At 37.8% G+C, this 27,035-nt stretch overlaps 1 protein-coding gene across 1 annotated transcript in view; it reads left to right on the top strand.

The window, feature by feature from the left end:
- The window catches only part of ETNK1 (ethanolamine kinase 1), a 56,996-nt gene that overhangs the window by 7,594 nt on the left and 22,367 nt on the right, over positions 1 to 27,035 (top strand). Inside the window, exons 2-4 of the mRNA XM_066354508.1 lie at positions 11,811 to 12,070; positions 23,421 to 23,561; positions 25,192 to 25,334. Of these exons, the coding sequence (XP_066210605.1) occupies positions 11,811 to 12,070; positions 23,421 to 23,561; positions 25,192 to 25,334 (544 nt within the window). The remainder of the gene's footprint in view (positions 1 to 11,810; positions 12,071 to 23,420; positions 23,562 to 25,191; positions 25,335 to 27,035) is intronic.

Below are 27,035 nucleotides of genomic sequence, written 5' to 3'. Positions count from 1 at the left end.
AATTCTTCCTCTCAGCTCCTTAGACTCTTTAGTTGTTCATTGATGTCTTTATTATTATTATTTATTTATTTTTTTTCAAGTTAGAAGTGGGGAGGCAGTCAGACAGACTCCTGCATGTGACCAACTGGGATCCACCCGGCATGCCCACTAGGGGGTGATGTTCTGCCCATCTGGGGGGGTGTTCCATTTCCACCGGAGCCATTCTAGCTTCTGAGGTGGAGGCCATGGAGGCGTCCTCAGCACCAGGGCCAACTTTGCTCCCATGGAGCCTTGGCTGTGGGAGAGTGAGGTGGGGGGGGGGGATGGAGTGGGGGAAGGGTGGAGAAGCAGATGGTCGCTTTTGTGTGCCCTGACCAGGAATCAAACCCGGGACTTCCACATGTTGGTTCTACACTCTACCACTGAGCCAACTGCTCAGGGCCTGATTTCTTATATGTGCCTTGACTGGGGAATGCAGCTAAGCCAGTGACCTCTTGCTCAAGCTAGTGACTTGGGGCTCAATCTTGCTCAAGCTAGTGACCTGGGGCTCAAGCCAGCAACCATGGGCTCATGCCTATGATCCCATGCTCAAGCCGATGAGCCTGTGCTCAAACTGGCGACCTTGGGGTTTCGAACTTAGGTCCTCAGCATCTCAGGACGATGTTCTATTTACTGCGTCACCACCTGGTCAGGCGCAGTTTATTTTTTACGTTAGCAAAATAGAATGTTTAGATTTACTTATTTTTTTTGCAAGTCAATACTCTGAGAAAATAATATACTAAGTACATGAATTTCCTTTTATGTGAGTTGAAGTTTCTGTTTACATGAACGTGAAATGAGTTAGTTTTACTTAAAATGATGTATTACAATATTAAAACTTTGAATAGAAAAAAATTTTCCCTCCATATTTTATTTTGAAATTACTTTTTTTTATTATTTTCCACTTTTGTATATATTTTACATAGTTGTAATGACACCATAGGTACAGTTTTATATTGCTTTTTCCATATGGTTTTTCATAGCCATTTTTCCATGCTTGTAGGATATTAACTATAAATTTTTGATAGCTGCAAACTGTGTTTGATCATGTTAACATGTGATTTAGTTATAGTTAAAGGAATTTTAAAAAAAGTATAAATATTTTTTATGTATTTATTTTTAGAGAGAGAGAGAAGGGGGGGAGGAGCAGAAAGCATTAACTCCTGTTTGTGACTTGACCAGGCAACCCCGAGGTTTCAAATTGACCCCTCAGCATTCCAGGTGGATGCTTTATTCACTGCGCCACCACAGGTCTGGCTAAATGAAGTTTTAAAAAAATTTTGAAGAGCCCTGGCTGGTTGACTCAGCGGTAGAGCGTTGGCCTGGCGTGCAGGGGACCCGGGTTCGATTCCCGGCCAGGGCACATAGGAGAAGCGCCCATTTGCTTCTCTACTCCCCCCCCCCCCCCTTCCTCTCTGTCTCTCTCTTCCCCTCCCGCAGCTGAGGCTCCATTGGAGCAAAGATGGCCCGGGCGCTGGGGATGGCTCCTTGGCCTCTGCCCCAGGCGCTAGAGTGGCTCTGGTCGCGGCAGAGCGACGCCCCGGAGGGGCAGAGCATCGCCCCCTGGTGGGCAGAGCATCGGCCGGTGGGCGTGCCGGGTGGATCCTGGTCGGGCGCATGCGGGAGTCTGTCTGACTGTCTCTCCCCATTTCCAGCTTCAGAAAAATACAAAAAAAAAAAAAATTTTGAAGAATATAAAGAAGAAAAATAAGCTAATTTTATCTAAATCTGTTGACTTTGTTTAAAAAATATGTGACACATGTCTTTAATAAAATATTTAAAATACAAGGATATAAAGGAAGTCTTACTTTCTTCACTCCAAGTCATTCACCCCACAGGTAATTCTGTGGACAGTTTCTTTTGAACTTCTAAAAAAAAGGTAAATTATGGATTTACCAGGGCACATATTAAAACGCTGCTTCCTTGCTTTGGGTTTGTTTGGGGCGCTTCGATGCTGCAAGACCAGTAATGATTGCACCCAATCTCTGATAATGTTCCATTTAAACTTATATTGATACTTCAGACCTATCAATGTCTGCTTTATTTCTTCAGTTTTCAACAGCCACTGAAAACTTCTACTCTGTTGGGACAAATAGATTGGCTGTTTCCCTTCTTTTCTGCTTTCTTTTGAACAGTTCTAATTTTCTTCATATAGTCCCTAAGATCCATAAAAGGAAGCTTGAGACAGCAAATTAAATACAGCATGTCCTGTATTTGTTGGTACAGTAAGATTACATGGGGACCCATGTAGAAGGAGCCACCTTTATTACAGTATTCACTAGGATCTGGGAGCAGGGCATATTAAATGGTTGAATATCCTGGTCACTATATATACATGTTTGGTATGGTCTGCGTTTGGATACTTCACTTTATCTGGGATATTCCACTTAATATGTAAAGAAAGGGCAGGACAGTTTCCCTCAGAATAAATAGACTTTCTAGCTTTTATTTATTGTACCATTCTAGCAGTCTTGTTGGGATTAAGTTGTTCTGTGTTTGGGTTTGTTTCACTAATGAGTGAGCTGTGGGTCCTGTGTTAACCCAAACCATGCCATGGTCTTCAGACCAGAGACTGCTTATAGTTTAACAATTCTTTGTGTGTGTGTGTGTGTGTGTGTGTGTGTGTGTGTGTGAGAGAGAGAGAGAGAGAGAGAGAGAGAGAGAGAGAAGAGAAAGACAGGAAGGGAGAGAGATGAGAAGCATCAACTTGTGTCAGTTTAGTTCATTGATTGCTTTCTCATCTGTGCCTTGATGGGGGGGGGGGCTCTAGCTGAGCTAGTGACCCCCTTGCTCAAACCAGTGACCTTGGGGTCATGTTTATGATCCCATGCTCAAGCTGGTGAGCCCGTGCTCAAGCTGGATGAGCCTGCACTCAAGCTGGCGACCTTGGAGTTTCGAACCTGGGTTCTTAGCGTCACAGATTGACACTATCCACTGTGCCACCACAGCTCAATTTTTATGAGCTATATTAGTAAAAGTGGTTGTTTTTCTGGGGGGGGGGCAGATTACATTGATCCAAAAGTGAGGTAGTTTCATATTATATCCCCTGGTATTTAAGTAGTTTCTGATTTTTGTCACCCACCTACCTGAATCACTTGGTAAACAGATTCAGCACAGTTACCTCTCTTTTATGAAGGTGGTTCTGAGGTTAACAGCCTGATGTTGGATTGGATCATCTGGAATCTGGGTCAGTGCAACATTAGGATCTATCCCAAAACTTTTTTAACTTTTTATATTTTTAAAAATTTTTATTTATTGATTGCAGTGAGAGAGGAAAGGAGAGAGCGAGGGAGACAGGAACATTGAGCTGTTCTTGTATGGGCCCTGACTGGGGATCGAATCCATAACCTTTACGCTTTGGGGTAGTGCTCTCAGCAACTGAGCTATCTGGCTAGGGCTTTTCCTTTTTTTTTTTTTTTTTTTCTAATTAGTATGGCTAACAACTACTAACTAATCGTCCATTTAACCCCTTTTTCAATATTTTGCGCTTTATTATGAAATGACTCAACTCTGGTGTTAGCTTTCTCGTTTTTTGGTGTCATTCATTTCCTTTACCTCCTGTAGCAGGCAACATGCCTGCTGTTTCATACTATGGTTGATTTGGCAACCACTAAGGCATCAAGGGTTTATCATCCTCTGCCTCTTTATTCTTGTCCTCAAATAATGCTTTAGCATTATTACAGTGAGTCTAGGGTCATGATACCGAACCAGTAAAATTGAGGGTGGTCTTGATAACCCTGAAACAGTTACAATGCCAGGTTTTTAACTTATTTTGTCATAGTGTAACAGGATAGAGATTGGAATTTATCTAGGCCAAAGTTTTCTCATCCAAGGTACTTGACAATCAGTCTGCACATAAGCATTTATTGAATTATCTCTCTTGTAGGCTACTGTTTCTGAAACTTTTTTATAATTATTCTCTACAAAGTTAAAACTAAGCTAATTAAAATTAAATTTATTTCTATGTAATATGAGTAATTAAATACTAAAGAATAGGATTTTGTCAGATAGCGTTGAACTTTGGATAGCAACAAACAACTATCTAAGATTTTTTTTTGCCCCTTAAGAACCAGTATTTGCCCCTTTGGTGATGGTACCATTTCTGTTGAGAGTGCATGTAATAGACTAAGAAATTTTATTTTATATACAGATATACTTTGTTTTATTGAACTGTAGGCCAATCAATTGATGCCATTTTTCTAACAGCATTTGCTCACCTTATGTATGTGTCAGATTTTGGTAATTCCTGCAATATTTCAGACTTTTTCAGGTTATTATGCTATTTGTTATGGCAGACTGACCAGTGATGTCTGATGTTACTATTGTAACTATTTTGTGGTGTCATGAACCATGCCCATATCGGATGGTGAACTTAATTGTGTATGTTGAGATTGCTCCACCTTCTAGCTTTTCCCTGACTCCCTCTCCTTGGGTGTCACTTTTCCCTGAGGCACAACCCTATTGAATTAGGCCAGTTAATACAGCGGCACCTAAGTGTTAAAGTGAGAGTTAAAGTGAGAGTTACATGCCTCACTTTAAATGGGAAGCTAAAAATGATTGAATTAAGTGAGAAAGGTGGGTTGAAAAGGAAGATGGGCCAAAAGGTAGGCCTCTTGTGCTAGTTAACCAGGTTGTGAACACAAAGGAAAAGTTCTTGAGGGAAGTTAAAAAAAGTGCTACTCCCCAAATTGCAAGAAAAGTGAAACAGCCTTATTGCTGAGATGGAGAAAATTTTAGTGGTCTGAAGATCAAACCAGCCACAATAATCCCTTATATCAAAGCCTAATGCAGAGCAAGGCCCTAACTGCAATTCTGAGAAGGCTGTTAGAGGTGAGGAAGCTGAAGAAAAGTTTGAAGCTAGCAGAATTTGTTCCATGAGGTTTAAGGAAAGAAGTTATCTCCATAACATAAAAGTGCATGGTGAAGTAGCAAGTAAGTGCTGATGTAAGAGGATTTAGCTAAGTAATTAATGAAGGTGGCTGCCCTAAACAGCACCTTTTCAAAGTAGATGAAACAGCTTTCTATTAGAAGAAGGTGCCATCGAAGACTTTTGTAGCTACAAAAGTAGAAGTCAGTACCTGGGTTCAAAGCTTGAATAGGCAGTCTGATTTTCTTACTAGGGGCAAATGCAGCTGGTAACTTTTAGTTGAAGTCAGGGCTCATTTACCATTCTGAAAATCTTAGATCCCTTAAGAATTACTGTGTTTTTTACTCCATAAGCGCACTCCCCCCCCCCCCCAAAGTGGAGGGGAAAATGCCCGTGCATTTTATGGAGCGAAAGATACGGTATTTTATTAAATATTTTAACACAGCATTTGGTTCAGAATATTTTTTTTCTTATTTTCCTCAAAACCCTAGGTGTGCCTTATGGTCAGGTGCATTTTATGGAGCGAAGGGGTCGTCAAACTTTTTATAAAAACCGCCCACTTTTGCAGTGCTGGTCAACCTGGTCCCTACCGCCCACTAGTGGGCGGTCCAGCTTTCATGGTGGGCCAATCGCAGCGCTGTTTGGTTGCGCGGTAGGGAGTACTCTGTAAAAGGAAAAACAAAGTCTGCATGACAGCACGTATATTTACAACACAATTTCCTGAATTTTGAAGCCCACTGTTGAGAATTGCTCCAGAAATAAAAAAAAGATTCTTTCAAAATATCACTGCTTATTGATAATACTCTTGGCCACCCAAGAGATGTATAGTGAGATTAATGTTGTTTTCATGCCTGCTAACAACACCCATTCTGTAGCCCATGGATCAAGGAGTAATTTTAACTTTCAAATCTTAGCATTTAAGAAATGAGGTTGCAGTGTTCTGATTATGAATTTATTATGTTAACCTTGGTCTGTCTTGTCTATTACTGCATCATTGCTACACTGTTCTTGATTACTCTTAAGTTCTGTAGGTCTTAGTATCTGATACAGTTACTATACCCTTGGTGTCGGAATCTAGCTTTGTTCTTTATGATTGACTTGAATACTCTTGGCTTTTTAAATTGCCATATGAATTGTAAATTCAGCTTTTTAATTTTCACAAAAGGAACTGGGTGGGATTTTGATTTTGTGGAATTAATAGATCTTGGAGAAGTGAATTCAATAACAATAGAGTCTTATAATCCATAAAGTGGTACATCCCATTTATTTATGTCTTTAATCTCTCAGACTTTTGAAGTTTTCATTATAGAGATTTTGCACATTTCATCTGATTTTTTCCCCCTTGGAATTTTATGCTTTTTGATATTAATGTAAGGAAATTATATGGCTTGGCTCTGGTGAAAGGATATCATTTAAAACAAGGGTCCCCAAACTACGCCTCCGCTGCACTTCCGGAAGGGGCACCTCTTTCATTGGTGGTCAATGAAAGGAGCACATTGACCATCTCATTAGCCAAAAGCAGGCCCATAGTTCCCATTGAAATACTGGTCAGTTTCTTGATTTAAATTTACTTGTTCTTTATTTTAAATATTGTATTTGTTCCCGTTTTGTTTTTTTTACTTTAAAATAAGATATGTGCAGTGTGCATAGGGATTTGTTCATAGTTTTTTTTATAGTCTGGCCCTCCAACGGTCTGAGGGACAGTGAACTGGCCCCCTGTGTAAAAAGTTTGGGGACCCCTGATTTAAAAGAATGGCTTGGCTTGACCTTTGGTGATGCAGTGGGTAAAGCCTCAACCTGGAGCACTAAGGTTCCTGGTTCTAGACTGTGGGCTTGCCCCGTCAAGGCACAGAAGAGAAACGTCATTTCTGTTTCTCCTACACTGCCTTTCTTTCACTTTCTCTCTTTCGTCTGCCTAAAATCAATAAAGAAAAATCTTTAAAAAAATGACTTGTTAGTATACAGCAGTTTAACTGATTGTTGTATGTTGATTATTCACACTAATGTTTTTTATTTCAATTTTGTTTTTCTTTTTCATTTTTGCTGTATCTGCAAATAATTAGTTTTTCCTAGTTCCTTTTGTTGTGGTTATTGTTGGTCTTACTGTACTGGCTAGGACACCAAGCACAATATTGAAATAGAAGGTGATAGTGGGTATTCTGTCTCCCAAACTCAGAACATTTTCAATAATTAATTATTAGGTATGATGTTCATTGTAGGATTTCTTTGGATATGCTCTCAGATTAACAAAGTTTTTTTTCTTTGCTGAGTATTTTAATGATGAATGAGTGTTAAATTTTATCAACCACTTTTTCTGCATCTTCTAATAATTGCATGATTTTTCTATTGAGCTGAATTACATTGACATTTATTTGAATGTTAAAAACCTTTGTTTTGCATTCTGGAGTAAAATCCCATTTGGTTATGCCTTGGTATAGTTTTCTTCATATTTCTTGAGCTTAGACTTTGTGGAGTTTCTTGCGATAGTTTTTATGAAATTTGGAAAACTTTTGACTTTTTTTTTTTTTAGCAAAGATACAGATAGGCAGAGAGAGAGAGGAGAAAGAAACATCAACTTGTAGTTGCAGCACTGTTGTTGTTCATTGATTGCTTCTCTCTCTTTTCTTCTTTAAGTGAGAGGAGGGGAGATAGACTTCTGCATGCTCCCCTACCAGGATCCACCTGGCATCCCCCGTCTGGGGCCAACTCTGGAATCAATTCAGCTATTTTTAGCGCATGAGGCCCACATGCTTGGACTAACCAAGCCATCCTTGGTGCCCAGGCCACTGGAGCCAATGCTCAAACCATTTGATCCTCTGGCTGGCTGTAGGAGGGAAAGATGGAGAAGAGGGGATAAAGGAGGGGGATAGAAGCAGATGGTCGCTTCTCTTGTGTGCCCTGACTGGAATTGAACCTGGGACATCCATAAACCAGGCTGATGCTCTATCCACTGAACCAGCCATCCAGAGCATTGATTACTTCTCATACGTGCCTTGACTGGGGGGGGGGGGGAGGTTTCAGCCTAGCCAGTGATCCCTTTTTCAAGCCAGTGACATTGGGCTTCAAGCCAATGATTTTTGGTCTCAAGCCAATGACAATGGGATCGTGTTTATGATCCCACGCTCAAGCCATCACCCGATTCCACACTTAAGCTGGTGAGCCTGCGCTCAAGGTGGCTTCTTCCTTGGGGATTGACCCTGGGACCTCAGTGTCCCAGGTCTATCCTTTATCCACTGTGCCACCACTGGTCAGGTATTGACTATCATTTTTTTTAAGTTTTTTCTTCTCTTTGGGGATTCTAATTTTATAGGCACTTCAGTCTTTCAGCTCACAGATACTCCGCTTTTTCTCTCTTGCTATCTCTCTCCATCTCTGTCTATTGTTTTTTTTCTTCTTCTGTGTGTTTAATTTTGGATAGTTTCTATTGCTGTGTCTTTGGGGGGGGACAATACCTGATCTGTTAAAATCCCATCTAGTGTATTTTTTACCTCAGATGTCTTGAAAACTTAGTTTTGGATGTTTTTTCTATCTTTAAAATGTCTGCTTACTTTTTTTGGACTATAGTTTTAACATCTGCTAAATTCTAACAGTTGTGTCAGTCAGTTTTGGTTGGTTTTAAGTTGATTCTTCCCCCCACCCCCATTATGGATTGTATTTTTCTGCCTCTTGTATGCCTGAAAATCTTTCATTGGATGTCAGATTGTGAATTTTACGTTGTTAGACACTGGATAGATTTCCTTGTTACTTGGGAATAGTTTGAATATTGGGGATGTTGCTTTTAAGATTTGTTAGGTGAGATAGTGCAGCATAGAATCTAGGTCTGATCTATAAATGTAACATAGATAGATTTTGTGTCATAATTAACTGTTGTGTGATTTCACTATGAATTATATTGTTGTCTTGTGTTAAAATTTAAATACATCGTTATCTACGTACTTGTTAAGAGCTTAGTGTGTGCCAGGCACCAAGTGTTTTGTGTACGTTCATTAATCTTCATAACAGTGCTATAAAGTTGATTCTAATATGCTGGTATACATGAGGATAATGAAGTACGTAGAGGCTAAGCAACTTACTTAAGGATACTCAGTTTATAGATACATAGCTAGAATTCCAGCTCAAGCAGCCTTTCTCTAGCTCATCCTTTGAAATTTGTATTAGTTTTGTCTTGTCTCCATTGAGGTAGAATATTGTATTTCTAGGATAGTATAGATATCTAGTGTATGATGTAGTAAGTATATTTTAATTGTACATTTGGGAAGTTGTAGCACTTTGAATTACTTGCAGGGTTATATATGATGTGCGAACCAACCAGGGTCAAAGCACATTATCCATACACCTTTAAAGTCAGTGATTTCCATTGTGATCACAGAGTGGCCTCATCTGATGTTGGTGTTCTGTGAAATTGTTTATGTTCATCAGAATCTCAAGGCCTCATTGTGTGTGTCAGGTCGGTTCCTAGCTTTTAGGCTTTTTTTTTTTTTACCCTAGGGATTTATTGTAACTATTATTTTACTGCAAGTATGTGGTTGTACAATAGAGAATGTTAGAGTTAGTGTCATTGGAGTTGTGATTTTATTCCATCCTTACATATGTTTATAATAGAGGTTAATCTGTATTCAGTAATCTTAACTATCTCTAAGCCCTTTTAAGTGCATATGTCTTTATATGTATGTTTTTGTATGTATATGTAAATATACAATATAATGTATAATTAATTATTATAGGCATGAGTGAGATAATGCATTTATTTTAAATTAGATCAAGAAGACATTAATATTGGTAGCTATATGAGCTCTAGTGTTTATTAATTACCTGCAATTTGATATGAGGATATTGAAAACCATAGATTCAAGTCCGAGCATTTGAGGAGTATAGAGTGTTATTTATTATAAGGATTTCAGAATGTATCTCAGTCTTTATTACAGTAATTGAAATATACTGCTCACAAAAATTAGGAGATATTTCAAAATTAATATGAAGCGATAAAAAACACTTGATTTTTTTATTATTAAACAAGAACATCAGAAAAGCATACTACAAGTCAAAGAAAGTTGTTTGATCATGCAAATGAGATGCAAAACCAACTTTTATTTCATTGGTGAAAATGCACTATATTAAAGGCTTAAAGTTTTGGAGTATCTGCATGTTCCCTGATTCTCTAATTTTTTGTGAGCAGTATATTTTATCTCTACATGGCAACTCAAGAAGTTCAAGAATAACATGTGAATTGATACAGCATTGTTATAAGAAACAACATACTTTCAACCTTTTAATAAAATGATTAACATTTAGTTTCAGTGCCTATGCTTCATGTCATTGCCTTCCTACATACAATCTTTTTGAAATCTAGGTGGAGAGCGATATTTTATGTCTATGTATACCTAAAAATAGATTCAAAATAAGTCTCTATATTAGCTCATGCAGTTGACCTACACTAGGTGAATAAGAATAATAGTCAAGCCTTATATTAAAAACCACATAAAAACTTTTCAGATGTTTATTAACTTTTGTAAACCTTTAGAGTTTCATTTGAACATCTCGTTTATTCATAAAGCTGTTTATTATTACAACAATTTTTTTAAGTGAGAAAGAGACAGAGAGACAGATAGGGACCGATAGAGACAGACTGACTGGAAGGGAGAGAGATGACAAGCATCAGTTCTTCATTGCGGCACCTTAGTTGTTCATTGATTGCTTTCTTATATGTGCCTTGATTGGGGGGGGGGGCTACAGCAGAGCGAGTGACCCCTTGCTCAAGCCAGTGACCTTGGGCTCAAGCCAGCGACCATGGGGTCATGTCTGTGATCCCACACTCAAGCCAGTTACCCTGCACTCAGGCTCGTGAACCCACGCTCAAGCCAGCAACATTGGAGTTTCGAGCCTGGGTCCTCTGCATCCCAGTTCGATGCTCTATCCACTGCGCCACCGCCTGGTCAAGCTACAATGATCTTACTAAAATAGGAACTTTTACCCTCTTTCTTAGGTGTTAGTTACATATATACATTTAAAACTTATCCTGTTTTTTTCCAGTTGTCTTAGAAAACTATGTCCTTAATTTTTACTTCCACTTTTACTTCTTATGCTTTTATTCACCTGAGGCCCTCCAAAAGCTCTGAATTATAATAGGATAAATAGAAGAATAATTTTCCATGTCAAATGAAAGAGGACTAATATTGGTAATCATCCATTCAGTTTTTGTTCCGTTTATGCTCAGATCTAAAAAAAAAAGGACTTGAAGTACTTGACTTACTGCTTTTGAATAGTCCCTTTTAGAAAATGTTGTAGAAATCTCTACTCAGCTGTTTTCTCTAGTTATGGTTGTGCTTCTTTTTGTTGCTGTTGCATTTCAGTTTAAATTATTATAACCTGAATACTTAAACATGTTCCAATGCATGTTAAGTAACCTTTAAAATAAACATTTTCAACTTTTTATAAGTTGGAGATTTATCATAATGTAAATATTTGTGTGTTTAAAGTCATGAACATTATAAAAGACTTTTTACATCATATACACGCTAGGGAGAGGGCAGTGTCGCTGTCTTCAGAGACTTTCCACTCAGACATAGGGGAGAGAGAGGGAGAGAGAGAGAGTATAGAACACATACACAGACATTCATTTGCAGTGATTATAGTACAAGATAATAGCTATCAAAAAGTTGTTTAGAAATACTGGTCATTGAATAACACTTTTGAATCAAGAAAGACAGTGTTATAGAAATTAAGGGCAAGATTAAACAATAGAATTGTTTGTTTAAATCTAGAATTATAATTATAGACATGTAAAGAAAATTGTATTCAAAAGTTCTTTTATGTTAAAAAGTAGATAATTTCTTTTTATTAGTATTTAATTATTTTCATGTTATGTCTTATTCATTCCCTTGAAAGTATATAATTGCTTTTCTCCCCTATTTTTTTTTTTGGACAGCTCTTCACAGATGGAATCACAAATAAACTTATTGGCTGTTACGTGGGTAATACAATGGAGGATGTAGTCCTGGTGCGAATTTATGGCAATAAGACTGAGTTGTTAGTCGATCGAGATGAGGAAGTGAAGAGTTTCCGAGTGTTACAGGCTCACGGCTGTGCACCACAACTCTACTGTACCTTCAATAATGGACTCTGCTATGAATTTATACAGGGAGAAGCACTGGACCCAAAGCATGTCTGCAACCCTGCCATTTTCAGGTACATTTCTATTTCTAAATTTTCCTTTGAAATATGAGTATTAAGCGCACTAACAAAATACATTTTAAAACTGCCTTTTCTTTCTCTGAGCAACTATTTGATTAAATTAGAAACATTTTTGGGAATGACAGGAAGGGCAGGGAGGAGAGAGATGAGAAGCATCGAATTGTAATTGCTTCACTTTAGTTGTTAATTGATTGCTTCTCATATGTGCCTAGCCAGGGGTCCCCAAACTTTTTACACAGAGGGCCAGATCCCTGTCCCTCAGACCGTTGGAGGGCCACCACATACAGTGCTCCTCTCACCACCAATGAAAGAAGTGGCCCTTCCGGAAGTGCAGTGGGGGGCCGGATAAATGGCCTCAGGGGGCTGCATGCGGCCCGCGGGCCGTAGTTTGGGGACGCCTGGGCCCTAGACCAAGGAGCTCAAGCTGAGTCAGCTGCCTTGGGCTCAAGGCGGTGGTGACCTCTGAGTTTCTAGCCAGAGACTTTTGGCCTCTAGTGAGTGACTTTGGGATCATGTTGATGATCCAGCACTCTAGCTGGTGACCCCTTTGGTGTTCATGCCGGTGACCCTGCACTCAAGCTGGCAAGACCAGTGCTCAAGCTGTTGAGCCTGTGCTCTAGCCGGTGACCTGAGAGATTCCAATTGGGGCCCTCAGTGTCCTGGGCTGATGCTCAATTCACTGTGCTACCACTGGTCAGCAGAAACTTAGTGCTTTCTTTTAGCTAAAGAAACATTTTTTTTCTTCTAAGTGTTTACTCTTTGTAAAAGAAAGGACTACAAGAAGTTTTGGATTAGCTGCAGAAGAACAGGACGTCCCCTTCAATTTTTAAAGCCGTCCTTGACTCAAAGCATTTCACATTTCTTATTATCAATTTGGGTTTAGCTAGATGTCACATTTTAAACCATTGTTTTTAGTTCTGTCTAATATGCAACCACCAATAATCTGGACTGGCATAGCTTCAGTAAATGTTGATTGAGCCTTAGATCATAGTCCATGGTACTCTGGTTTGGCTCATTCAGATATACTTGCCTGTATTATGATTATTAAAAAGAGTATTTACTTTGAATACAAAAGGCATTGGGATATGTTTATGTTTGATCTAGTTTAGGGGAGGAAAAAATAATTCAAGCAGTCCCTACTCCTAGTGATTTATATTCTGACAGATAATAAATAACCTTTGGGGAAAAAAGTGAAATGTTGTACATAGGAGAAGACAAAAAACTTTTCAAGAAAGTAATAGTTTACTGTGGTGTACTTGGGAAATTATGACATGTTTTACTGAGATCACATTAATTTTATTTTTATTTACTTTACTGATTTTTTTAGAGAGAGCTATTTGTTACTTCACTTATCCATACATTCACTGGTGATTCCTATATGTGCCCTGACCAGGAATGAAAGTGCAACCTTGGCATATTGGGGTAATGTTCTAACCAACTGAACTACCTGGCCAGGGCTCACTGAGATCACATTTAAACTTCTCCTGTATTCATTTTTTTTAAATTAATTTGAAAGAGAGAGGAAGGGAGCGAGACAGAAACGGTGATCTGTTCTGTATATACCCTGACTGGGATCTAACTCACAACCTTTGTATATTGGGATGATGCTCTAACCAACTGAGCTATCTAGCCATAGCCAGAAAATTGTTTTAAATTCAAAGAGCTTTAGGAATTTTCTCATCCGGTATTTCTCTAAAACTTGCCTCTTGCTGGGAATCCTGGCTGAATTTTAATTAAAAACCACCTAGTAACAGACATAATGGGAGAAATGCAGTTTAAAATGAATTCTGCACATTTTCAAGAAGTGTTACTATGTAACTAAAAAACACTGATTTCCAGTGCTGAAGATATTTTAGTGCAAACGGTTAATTGTGGGTTGCAAGTGAAATTGGTAATACTCTCTTTTGGAAATCAATAAGGCAATAAATAGTAATACATAAAAGAAAGTTTTATGTTACATTTTTGTGATGACAGCTTGCTCATTTTATTTTCTTTATTATTATATTTTTTAGCTTGCTCATTTTAGATATAACTAAAGGTACACCAGCACTAATAAGTATTATGCTACTATTGAAATCATAAGTTTGAATGTTATCTAAAATATGCAAAATAGCTTATACAGGCCACAGAGGAAAAAAATTCTGGTCGATTAGTTAAACTATAGCAATAATTATGTGAAAACTCAAAAGTAATATGTAAAAGTGAAAAAAACTATATTGGGATGGTAGGATTAGGGATAATTTTTCAATTTCAAAAAATTTCTGTTATTGTTTCTCTTAATTCTGTAAGATGTTCCAAGAGGGGGATTAGTTAGTGAGAATTAATGGCTATTTGAGGAATTCTCTGAAGCCTTACAATTTTTAAATGTTTGAGTGCTCTAATCATGAATGTGAAATAAATTTTGTAGTTTTTAGTGTTCAGTCTTTCACCCCCTTAGTTAAGATTGTTCTTATTTATTATTATTTTGACAGAGTCAGAGAGAGGGATTGGGACAGACAGGAGGGGAGAGACGATAAGCATCAATTAATTCTTCGTTGCAACACCTCAATTGTTCATCGATCGCTTTCTCATATGTGCCTTGACGGGGTTGGGGAGGTTCTCAGCAGAGCGAGTGACCCCTTGCTCAAGCCAGAGACCTTGGGCTTCAAACCAGCGACGTTTGGGCTCAAGTGAGCCTCCACGGGGTCATGTCTATGATCCCACGCTCAAGCTGGCTACCCTGCACTCAGGCCGGTGAGCCTGTGCTTAAGCAGTCGGCCTTGAGGTTTTGAACCTGGGTCTTCCGTGTCCTAGTCCGATGCTCTATTCCAGGGGTCCCCAAACTTTTTACACAGGGGGCCAGTTCACTGTCCCTCAGACCGTTGGAGGGCCGGACTATAAAAAAAACTATTAACAAATCCCTACGTATACTGCACATATCTTATTTTAAAGTAAAAAAACAAAACGGGAACAAGTACAATATTTAAAATAAATAACAAGTAAATTTAAATCAACAAACTGACCAGTATTTCAATGGGAACTATGCTCCTCTCACTGACCACCAATGAAAGAGGTGCCTCTTCCAGAAGTGCAGCGGGGACCGGATAAATGGCCTCGGGGGGCCGCAGTTTGGGGACCCCTGCTCTATTCAGTGCCCCAGTGCCTGGTCAGGTTATTATTATTAATTTTAAAATATTTTATTTATTGATTTTAGAGAGAGGAAAGAGAGAGAAAGGTGGAGGGAAGGAGAGGCAGGAAGCATCAACTTGTAGTTGTGCTTCTCATAGGTGCCTTGATTGGGCAAGCCCAGGGTCTTGAACCGGTGACCTCAGCATTCCAGATCAACCCCTTATCCACTGTACCACCACAGGTCAGGCATATTTTACTATTTTTGATGCTATTGCAAATGGAATTGTTCTCTTAATTTTCTTTTTTGGATTGTTCACTGTTAATGAAAAACTGCATCTGCTTTTATGTGTTGATTTTGTATTCTGCAATTTTATTGAAGCCATTTATTAGTAAAAATTAATTTTTTTACAAAGTCATTCTTTACAAATTGCATGTTTTGATCAAGCCCACTTTATTGAAATTTAGTTGATTGTGGAACTTGTAATTAGGACTTACTTAATTTAAAAAAAATTGATTTCAGAGAGAGAAGAAGGGAGAGAGACAGAAACATGGATATGTTTTGTATGTGCCTTGACTAGGGATGGAACCCGCAACCTTTGCGTATTAGGACAGTGTTCTAACCAACTGAGCTACCTGGCCAGGGCAGGACTTACTGAACTTTTAAAAATCTCTTCAGCCTGACCAAGTGGTGGCGCAGTGGATAGAGCATGAAACTGGGATGCAGAGGACCCAGGTTCGAGACCCCGAGGTCGCCAGCTTGAGCACGGGCTCATCTGGCTTGAGCAAAAGCTCACCAGCTTGGACCCAAGGTCGCTGGCTCGAGCAAGGGGTTATTCAGTCTGCTGAAGGCCTGTGGTCAAGGCACATATGAGAAAGCAATCAATGAACAACTAAAGTGTTGCAATGCGCAATGAAAAACTAATGATTGATGCTTCTCATCTCTCCGTTCCTGTCTGTCCCTGTCTCTATCTCTGACTCTCTCTCTAAAAAAAAAAACAAAAAAAAAAAAAAAAAAAAAATCTCTTCAGGAAACCTCTTTTGAGTTATGTAGGTACTACTGTGTTTACTTCTTTGGTTGCAAGTGGGGGAGCCAGGGAGAGAGAGAGAGAGAAATTTAGAGCTACTGCTGTATGTGTCCTGACGGGGGATTGAACTGGCTACCAGGAGCATGCTCCAACCAACTGAACTTTCCGCCAGGGCTTAATTTTTTTTTCCCCTCAGAGACAGAGAGGGGAGGGGGAAGGGGAACATTCATTTGCTGTTCCACATGGTCAAACATTCAAGGGATCGAACCTGCAACCTTGTCGTCGTGGGACAGTATTCTTGTCTGACTGAGCCAACCGGGGTGGGGAAGGTTCTGTGTTTACAGTTGAACTATATTTATTCTTTCCATGAGGAGATTTGTATTCTAAATAGGTTTTTTCCTTTTCTTGTTAATTTTTCTACAGAAAAGATATACCAAGTACCGTATTTCCCCATGTATAAGATGCACCTTAAATTTGGGGCCCGAAATTTGAAGAAAAAAAAAGTATTACATAAAGTTATTGAACTCAAATTTTATTCATCATAAAATTCATACAGCTCCTCATCACTGTTAAAACTCCTATCCATTAGCTTGTCCTCATCTGTGTCTGATGAATCACTGTCTTCAGCAATGAGCGCAAAAACAAGTGCAAAAGGCGGGAAATGCAAGTAAAAATAACTATAAGACTCACCCAGTTTTTAGACTCCAAATTTTTTGGAAAAGGGTGCGTCTTATACATGGGGAAATACGGAGGTTGTAAGACCTGTAGAAGTTGAATTCTGTACTTTGAGAAGTGGCTTATATAAGATAATATCCTTTCTGTAAAAGAACAGGTGGTATTTCAAACAGTCACTTCATTTTTGTATAAACAAGGCATTTATTTTGTTACAATTTTTACCATATGAGATTTTTAAAAATCCAAGATAGAGCACCTGACAATAAACTCTTGGTCTTATGGTAAATTTCTAAAACAATGACTAATTCTTTAAATACCTATTAAATACCTCCTCTTAAGTGCTGAGTGCTAGAACAGCTGGAAGAATAAGGCATGGTCTTTCTTACTTGTAGGGTAACTTAGTGGAAGTATTTGTCAATAGTGTTGACAAAGCAATCTCAACTATTACTGTTATTATTTGACTTTATTTTCTTTTGAATTTTATAGGAAAGCGCTACAAAACATTTTAACACTCGAATATATGTTTTCTATTAAACACGGTATAATCAGTATTAATTTTGCCTCTTATATAGTCTAATTTTAATGCATCTATAGATAGGGTAAATGTGTCTCATTTACTTTTTTTTTAAATAATTTTTAAAATTTATTTATTTATTTATTTTTGTTTATAGAGGCAGAGATAGACAGGGACAGACAGACAGGAACAGAGAGAGATGAGAAGCATCAATCATCAGTTTCTCGTTGCGCATTGCGACTTTCTTAGTTGTTCATTGATTGCTTTCTCACATGTGCCTTGACTGCGGGCCTTCAGCAGACTGAGTAACCCCCTGCTGGAGCCAGCGACCTTGGGTCCAAGCTGGAGAGCTCTTTATTCAAGCCAGATGAGCCCGCGCTCAAGCTGGCGACCTCGGGGTCTCGAACCTGGGTACTTCCGCATCCCAGTCCGACGCTCTATCCACTGCGCCACCACCTGGTCAGGCTCATTTACTTTTGAAGACAATTAGTTCTTAAGTTTTGATATAGATTTTTGTAGCTATTTTACTATAGTATGATCATTAATATTTTAGTTTGTTTTCTATTTGAGTAGGTATATGTTACCTTATGTAGAAATGTTTTTGTAGTTTCATGTAAAAATAATTGTCATTTTTAACCTTAATATCAAATATGTTCAAAGGAGGAAATTTTATCTGATAAATTTCTGGTAAAAATATATGGAAGAATTTTGCTTATTATGTTCATTTAATATTTCTGTTATTACCACTAGGAAATTGGTATGAAATGGGAAATTAGCGTACGAGATCTTTGTGTATGAATGTGAAGTTCATGTCATCAATTACATTTTTATGTGATTTTTTTCTAGAACCTATAATTTTACATTTGAAGAAGAATTTAAAGATTATCAAATAAAAGTTTTATTTTCTTTGTAAGGATACTGAAACTTAGAGAAGTTAGATAATTTGCTTAAGTTCAGATTGAAACTATAATGGCAAAATCAGAATAAAATCCCTACTAATTCTGTGCAGTGTTATGGGGTGGGGTGTCTGAAGTGGAAAGGCTTGTCTTTTGTATCACATAATCAGTTCAAACCCTGGCTCAGCCTCAGTTGTACACCTTTCTGCCAGAAAAGTCAAGGCACTTAAAATTTGTACGTACTTTCTTTTCTTGTAGCTATTCATATTTAACAGTTTCCATTAATCTATAAGAGCCCCTTGAAATTGTGATCATAAATATAGTTTTCAGTTTTGAAGTATTTAGCATAGAATTGTCATTCCAGTCACTCCCAGCTAACCAGCTTATAATCAGACAGCTTCTGAGACTTCTATTTTATATTTGCAAATCAGGGCTTCATACAAATTCTGGGGTAAAACTTATAAAAACTGACATCATCATTTATTTTTTAAAACACAGTAAATAAAATTTGTTGCTGTTAAATACCTGTTGCAATATGTGACTCTTTTCCTGAATCACCAGTCTCATTTGTTCATTAAACAATTCTAGAACATAATGTTCTGTTGACATAGATTGCTTTATGGGTTTTATGTAACACGGATTGTATGTTTCTTCAGGCTTGTTTGAATTCTATCCTTAAAGTCTTAAATCTGTTCTTACTGGCTTAAAATATCTATATGTCTGACACACATGTATATATATGTATATAAAAGTGTCTGTGTGTATATATGTATTTGCCCTGTTCTTTTTTTCAAATTTGTTTTATTTTATTTTTATTTTCTGGGTGAGGGGAGAGGAGATAGTGAGGTAGACTCCCTCATGTGCCCCGACCTGGATGCACCCAGCAATCCCAGTTCTGAGCTATATTTTGCACCTGAGGTTGATGCGCTCGGACCAGCTGAGCTATTCTCAGCGCCAAGGGCTGCTCTAAACGGGAGGGGGAGAGAAGGGGTAGAGGTAGAGGGAGAAAAGCAGATGGTCACTTCTCCTGTGTGCCCTGACCAGAAATAAAAACCGGGACGCCCATATGTTGGGCCCATGCTCTATCCACTGAGCCATTAGCCACGGCCTGCCCTCTTCTTTGTTTTGGCTTTATCATCACCTGGCTTTTTCCTGAAATTTTCTGCTTGCTGCTTAAAGTATACATCCAGCCCTGGCTGGGTGGTTAAGTGACTAAAGCATTGACCCCTGGTTACCTAAAAGAAGCAATCAATGAGTACACAACTAAATGAAACAACCAAATGAAACAAATAGCAATGTGATGCTTCTCTCTCTCTCTTTCCTTCTTTTTCAAATCACTGGAAAAATTAAAATGAAAGTAATCGCTCTGGCTGGTTGGCTCAGGGCATTGGCCTGGCGTGTGGAAGTCCCGGATTTGGTTTCTGGTCAGGGCACATGGCACACAGGAGAAGCGCCTATCTGCTTCTCCACCCTTCCTCTTCTCCTTCCTCTCTCTCTCTTCTTATCCCGCAGCCAAGGCCCCATTGGAACAAAGTTGGCCTGGGCGCTGAGGATGGCTCCATAGCCTCTGCCTCAGGTGCTAGAATGGCTCTGGCTGAAATCGAGTAACGCCCTAGATGGGCAGAGCATCGCCCCCTGGTGGGCATGCCGGGTGGGTCCCAGTTGGGCACATGTGGGAGTCTGACTGCCTCCTAGCTTCTAACTTTGGAGAAATATCCCCCCCCCCAAAGTAATCAGTCATACATTGATTTTGGTCTATGCATATATGAAAGATTGACATAAAAATAGATTTCTTTTTTACTGTATTTGTGTGTGTGTGTGTGTGTGACAGAAAGAGAGGGACAGATAGGGACAGGTAGACAGGAGGAGAGAGATAAGAAGCATCAGTTCTTCGTTGTGGCACCTTAGTAGTTCATTGATAGCTTTCTTATATGTGCCTTGATTGGGGGGCTACAGCAGAGCGAGTGACCCCTTGCTCAAGCCAATGACATTGGGCTTCAAGCCAGCGTCCATGGAGTCATGTCTATGATCCCACACTGAAGCCAGTGACTCCATGTTCAAGCTGGTGAGCCCATGCTTAAGCGTTATCCTCGGGGTTTCGAACCTGAATCCTCAGTGTCCCAATCCAATGCCTCTATTCACTCTTCCATTGCCTGGTCAAGTTTTTTTTTTTTTTTTTTACTGCATTCTTGTTAGTCAAGCAGCAATTACTTAATTTATGTAAAGAATTGTTTGCTAATTTGAGAGGTATGAACCAAAGCACTGATTCTTAAAAAAGGTTACAGATTTTATATTTTGGTAATGCATTAAGACTCTTTAGTGCCTAACCAGGTGATAGCGCAGTGGATAGAGTATCAATCTGTGACTCTAAGGACCCAGGTTTGAGAAACCTCAAGGTTGCTGGCTTGAGCACGGGCTCACCAGCTTGAGTGCAGGGTTGCTGGCTTGAGCAAGTGATCACTGGCTCTGTTGGAACCCTCTGGTCAAGGCATATCTGAGAAAGCAGTCAACTAAAGTGCCACAACTACGAGTTGATGCTTATCATCTCTCTCCCTTCCCTTCTGTTTGTCCCTCTCTGTCTCCTCTCTGTCTCCCTATTAAAAAAAAAAAGACTGTTTAAAAAACTTTTTAGTTATAGATAGATTTTAGAGAGAAATAGAAACTTTGATTTGTTGTTTCACTTATTTATGCATTCATTAGTTTATTCTTGTTATGTGCCCTGAACCGGGATTCAACCTGCAACCTTGGCATATCAGGATAATGCTCTAACCCAGTGGTCCCCAACCCCCGGGCCACGGACTGGTACTGGTCCGTGGGCCATTTGGTACCGGTCTGCAGAGAAAGAATAAATAACTTACATTATTTCCGTTTATATTTATATTTAAGTCTGAACAATGTTTTATTTTAAAAAAATGACCAGATTCCCTCTGTTACATTCGTCTAAGACTCACTCTTGACGCTTGTCTCGGGTCACGTGATACATTTATCCGTCCCACCCTAAAGGCTGGTCTGTGAAAATATTTTCTGACGTTAAACCGGTCTGTGGCCCAAAAAAGGTTGGGGACCACTGCTCTAACCAACTGACCTGTCTGTTCAGGGCTTGCATTAGGACTCTTGATTAAGGATGATAAGTTGAGAACTCAAACTGACTTAAAGAAGAGGAAATTTAATTGGTTCATATAACTGAGAATGTGTTCCCACATGGATGGATCCATGGTCTCCAGAACAGTGTAATTAGGAATATCACATTTTTCAAAGAATTCTGTATGAGCTTTATTTTATGGTATGGTAGACTTTCTAAAGAGTGGCAATTACAATGATCAGCAAGCTTATCTAATCAGTATTGCTACCTCAGGTTGTGAGGGTGGAGAGTCCTCTTTTTTTAATGGCTTCAACCAAAGCCAAAGCTTCAACAAAAGTTCTGGCCTCCTTTGGGTAATATGCCCTGAATTAGTTATTGTGTCCTGTGGGGTGAATTGGCTCTGGGCAGGTGTGTCATATCTTCACTCCTAAAGTTACTTGTTGCAGATAAGTAGGGAGTCAGGATTTAGATAAACTATGAGTCACATGAACTATAAAAATGCAGGGGATGGAAGTTTCTCCAAAGGACAACCAGGATTCTTTTGTTACTAGAAACTAGGTAGGTAAGAATACTCACTATAGTATAAAATAATGTATGTAGTCACAGGTTGGTGAGGGATTACTACAATGTTAGATTCTGTGTGCCTTAGTTTGAGTGGTTTTCAAATGTTTTTTGCATATTAAAGTTATCTGGGAAGATTTTAAATGTTTTGATGCCCAGACCAATTAAATTACAATTTCATATTTCTCAGGGGTAGTACCCAAGGCTCTGTATTTTTTCTTTGAAGTTCCAAAGTTTGATTTCAGGATGTAGCCAAACTGCAGAGCATTATATGAGTGCCCTTCAAATTTTACAGTGGTTTGGAATCACCAGGAGATCTAGTTTAAAATGTAGGGTGCTGGGGTCCATTACTAGAGATTGTGATTGAGTAGATCTGACTCATTTGACCTCAGGAGGTATTCTTCATACATGATGCTGTGTTTTAGGTCCTGAAACTCATTTGAGGAGCATTACATTAGATTGTTAGAGTCTTGAAAATTTGCTAGTTTTAAGTTCTTCAATTTGTGGATTACTGATAAGTCATTTTTGTACCAACTAGTCTATAGGCTGTTTGGTAACTTGTTTCTGTTTGGTATGCTTATTCTTCTTTCAGCAAGTGGTGTACTAGGTTCTGCTGAGACCAACATAGCATGGGCACAAGTATACAGAACTTCAAGTTAGGTTGAGATTGAATCAGGAAGATTGATTCAGAGAATTTGTCTTTAGCATAGAAATTAATTCATAGAACCCATTTATGTTTCTGGTTACCTTTTTGCTTTAGCCTCTTTTTGCCTTTTAACCTCAAAAGGCTCAAAATGAAAATGACTCAGTATAATATAAGTGAATCTCTGATTAATGTCTAATATATGCTTTGAAATAATTTGTAATTGCATATTGTTCTGCTAGTCCCAAACAATGTGTGATGAAAACAGGCCACCTATTTCAGACACTCAACTCTTTTTGGACTTTTTAATTGCCATGTTTTACTTCTTCCTTCGGATACTGTGTGAATGTGTTTGTCTCTCCTTGTGAGAGCTGACTTGGCAAATTATTTTGAATGTTACACATTTATGGTAAAAGTGAAAATATGTTGACTGACCAGTGGTGGCACAGTGGCTAGACCATCAAACCGGGGATGCTGAGGTCCCAGGTTTGGCTCACCAGGTTGAAAGCGGAGTTGCGGGCTTGAGTGTGGGATCATAGAATTGACCCCATGGTCAGTGACTTAAGCCCAAAGGTTGCTGGCTTGAGTAAGGGGTCACTGGCTCAGCTGGTCCAGTGACCAGTAATTAGTGAACAACTGAAGTGCTACAACTACAGAGTTGATGCTTCTCAATCTGCCTCCCTGTCTGTCTCTCCTTCTCACTCACTAAAAAAAAAAAAAAAGATAAAAGAAAAAATATGTTATAAAAAATGCACACTAGTTGTATTAGTTTACTTGTGGCTAGATATGAATTGTATGATGCGTAACATTTTCTTTTCCTGCTGTTTTGTTTTTAAATAGGCTAATTGCACGTCAGCTTGCTAAGATTCATGCTATCCATGCACACAATGGCTGGATTCCCAAATCTAATTTGTGGCTCAAGATGGGGAAATATTTCTCTCTCATTCCCACAGGATTTGCAGATGAAGATCTTAATAAAAGGTAAAATTACTTTTACATTTGAAATGATGTTTTACATTGCCTTGCTGTAAATTCTTGATGTTAGTGATGCTTTGGAAAAGCTGCCCAGTGAGAGGGTGAGAGCATCCTGTCCCAATGAATAAATAACTAGAACATTAAAAACAATTACCTGTTTGTTTGTACATAATTGTAATTAATCATGTTTATAATCATTTGAATCCTATATTTACATTTAACTCTGGACTTTTAAAATAGATTCTTAAATAATTACACCGTTTAAAAAATACACCTTTTAAGGATTACTTTTGGAAACTATGTGTAGATAAGAATGCAGTAGTGGGAAAAATAATGGTAGCAGCCAAGCCACCTGGATAGACAAATTTCTTAAAGTAAATCCAGTGTACAGAACCCTAATTACATTGTAAAATGTTAAAGGAAGGGGTAATTTGAGAGACTAGAGAAAGAATGAAGAGAACTTGTCTTAAAATGTAAAGGGAAGAAGAGAAAAGAGTAAACTAACATCAATTTCATAAGCCTAATGGTGCTATTGAGGAATTTGTGTTAGTACCATATTTTTGTTTCATTTTTACTAAATTAATACAAACATAGCATAGTAAATAGGACAGAAGAGTGTGGGTAAAGAGCTGTGATTTCTAGGCCAGCTTTCCACACTGCCTCCTACCTTTCCCAGTCTGGCTACTCTGGGGCAATTTCTATGATAGATAATATGAGAACTCTATCATAAGAGATATGATTGTTATATGATAATATAATAGTTATATGATTATTATGTAATAATAGTCAGTTTATCAATAGTGGTTATCTGTTGACTTTGAAATGTGAATTTAGCTGATTTATACTGCATTTACCTTTCCAAACTTGAAATAGATGTCTTAGTTCTTTTTTTTTAAAGCAGAGACAGAGGAAGAGTCAGAGAGAGGGATAGATAGGGACAGACAGACAGGAACGGAGAGAGATGAGAAGCATCAATCATCAGTTTTTCGTTGCGATACCTTAGTTGTTCATTGATTGCTTTCTCATATGTGCCTTGACTGTGGGCCTTCAGCAGACCGAGTAACCCCTTGCTCGAGCCAGCAACCTTGGGTCCAATCTGGTGAGCTTTGCTCAAACCAGATGAGACTGCACTCAAGCTGGCGACCTCAGGGTCTCGAACCTGGGTCCTCTGCATCCCAGTCCGACGCTCTATTTACTGCGCCACTGCCAGGTCAGGCAGATGTCCTAGTTCTTTAATGGACTGTCTTTGTAACTTTAAGTAGCATACTTAAACCTCTTTTTATTAACTCTTTATATCTTGGGTATTCCCATCTATAAATGGAATTAACTGTAAAAAATTTAGAATACTACTTAGTGTTAGCTATTAACTATGTATTACTTTCCCTCACAGTCTTGTAAGGATACGTTTTACTTCTATGCCCTGCATTTTTAATTTGCTGGTATTTTTATTCATATTTAAGTGGTAAAGGTTTATTTACTTATTTTTTATTCCAGCTTTTGTAATAATTGGCTTGTTTTAATTCAGGAGTCTACAATTGAGTGTAAAGAACTTCTTAAATTAGGTATTAATCTAATTAATCCAATTTGAAAAAATGTTAATCTAAATAAGATACTACTCTTCTTTTAAAACTAAAAGGTTCCTAAGTGATATTCCAAGCTCTCAAATTCTTCAGGAAGAGATGACTTGGATGAAGGAAATTCTTTCTAACCTTGGCTCACCTGTTGTGCTTTGCCATAATGACCTACTGTGTAAGAATATAATCTACAATGAGAAACAAGGTAGGTATTTGACCTTAGCAGTAAGTAGAGATGACTTCTTTGATGTTATTAATGGTGTTTTGATCTTTGTATCAAATTTAATTCAAATGCAAGGATTGAAAATATGCATGAAGTATTTAAATGTTTTCTTTTAAGTTATAAGGTCATGGTAACTGCTAAATTAGGAATATAAATTATTTATATACTTACATAAAATGTTTCTAAGAATTGCTATAATAGAAGCAGATTGGTTTCCTGTTAAGTGAGTTTTAAATGAAAAATGATAAAAATGACTTTTTAAATAAATTTAACTGTAAAACCACTTTGATAATTCATGGTTTGAAAATATACCTGCTTATAATGAGGGTTATTAAAAAATCAATTGACAATGCACTGCTTTGTAAATACAGACATTGTCTCAGTGTTAGGAGGACAACAGTAGTAGAAACAAATGTCTCTAGGTTTTCTGTTACCTGTTTATTGTGCAGGTTTGTTAGATAGTTTGATGCTGAGGGTAGAGGCACAGATGGAAGAAATGTTTGTAGTTGCTGAAATTTCTATCTACCAAAGTAATAATCAAGAAGATCTGGTAAATTATTTTTAACATTTTTTGAGGTATAGACAGTGACACTTTTTGATGAAATGTTTTCTGTGAATGTAAATATTTTTCTATATTCAAATTATGTTTTCAAATTTAAGAAACAGTTGTATTATGTTACTGGATAAAGTGGTTTGAGGTTTGGTTGCTAAACAATAGATGTTTTTTAGCACTAAATTGAAATTCAAAAATAAAATTTTGGTTGAAGGATTAGTATTCAAAACGTCAAACTATGAAGCTATTGCATTTTATAGAATATCATTTTTGAGGATAATCATTATCGTTAGAAGATTGTTTTTGAATCAAAAGCGTGCTGTTGTGAAGATACTAAACCCAAAGAATTCTGATTAAATGGTCGTAATTATATTACATTACTATTTGTGACCATTCTTACTAGATTGTGAGTCGAGACTATTCTAATACAAAGGAGGTTAGTATTTGTAACTTGGCTTTAACTGGGAGGAAACCAAGTAAAGAACCACTATCAAGGCTGGTAGCCTGAAGTACCTAATTTCAAAAACATTTGAGTGCCTTTTATATTTGATAGTTTAAGGTGGGTTAGAGATTCTCTTATTTAAAAATATACTAAGCTCTAACATCTTTATTTTGAATGTCTGAAAGTTTTATGTGGATTTTTTTTTAACTTCAGTAGTAAACTAAAACATTAAATATTTGACAGTGTACTTTAATTTTTTTATTCTTTTATTATATATAATTGTCATATATGTACTACATTATATACTAGTAACTAAATCTCAATGCCATTTGTGAGATAAATGTATTAGGTATGCATTAAAGCAATGTGTTAGCTTATAAGATCAGCATAAGACTAAGTAACACATTATTTTATATCATGGAATTTCACGTGAGGGACTTCATCTTACGTTCGAAGTGGACACTCAGCTTTATTTTTAATTGCAAGTTAATCAAAGAGTATTTCCTTTGGAATATAATTTTAAATACTTCTACGTTTCTTTTGCTATTCATTTCATGTAACAAACTTGTTTATAAAACTAAAGTAGACGGGACCAAAAAAATCAGATTGCTTTCTCTTAGTTATTAAAAAGTACATTTTTGTGTTTTAATTCTACCAGTTTCCTACCTAAAGTATTGATATGAAAAGT

The sequence above is a fragment of the Saccopteryx leptura genome, chromosome 1 (genome assembly GCF_036850995.1).
Source record: "Saccopteryx leptura isolate mSacLep1 chromosome 1, mSacLep1_pri_phased_curated, whole genome shotgun sequence".
Lineage (NCBI taxonomy): Eukaryota > Metazoa > Chordata > Mammalia > Chiroptera > Emballonuridae > Saccopteryx > Saccopteryx leptura.
The sequence above is the reverse complement of the archived record's forward strand: the minus strand, read 5'-3'. Positions and strand labels throughout refer to the sequence as shown.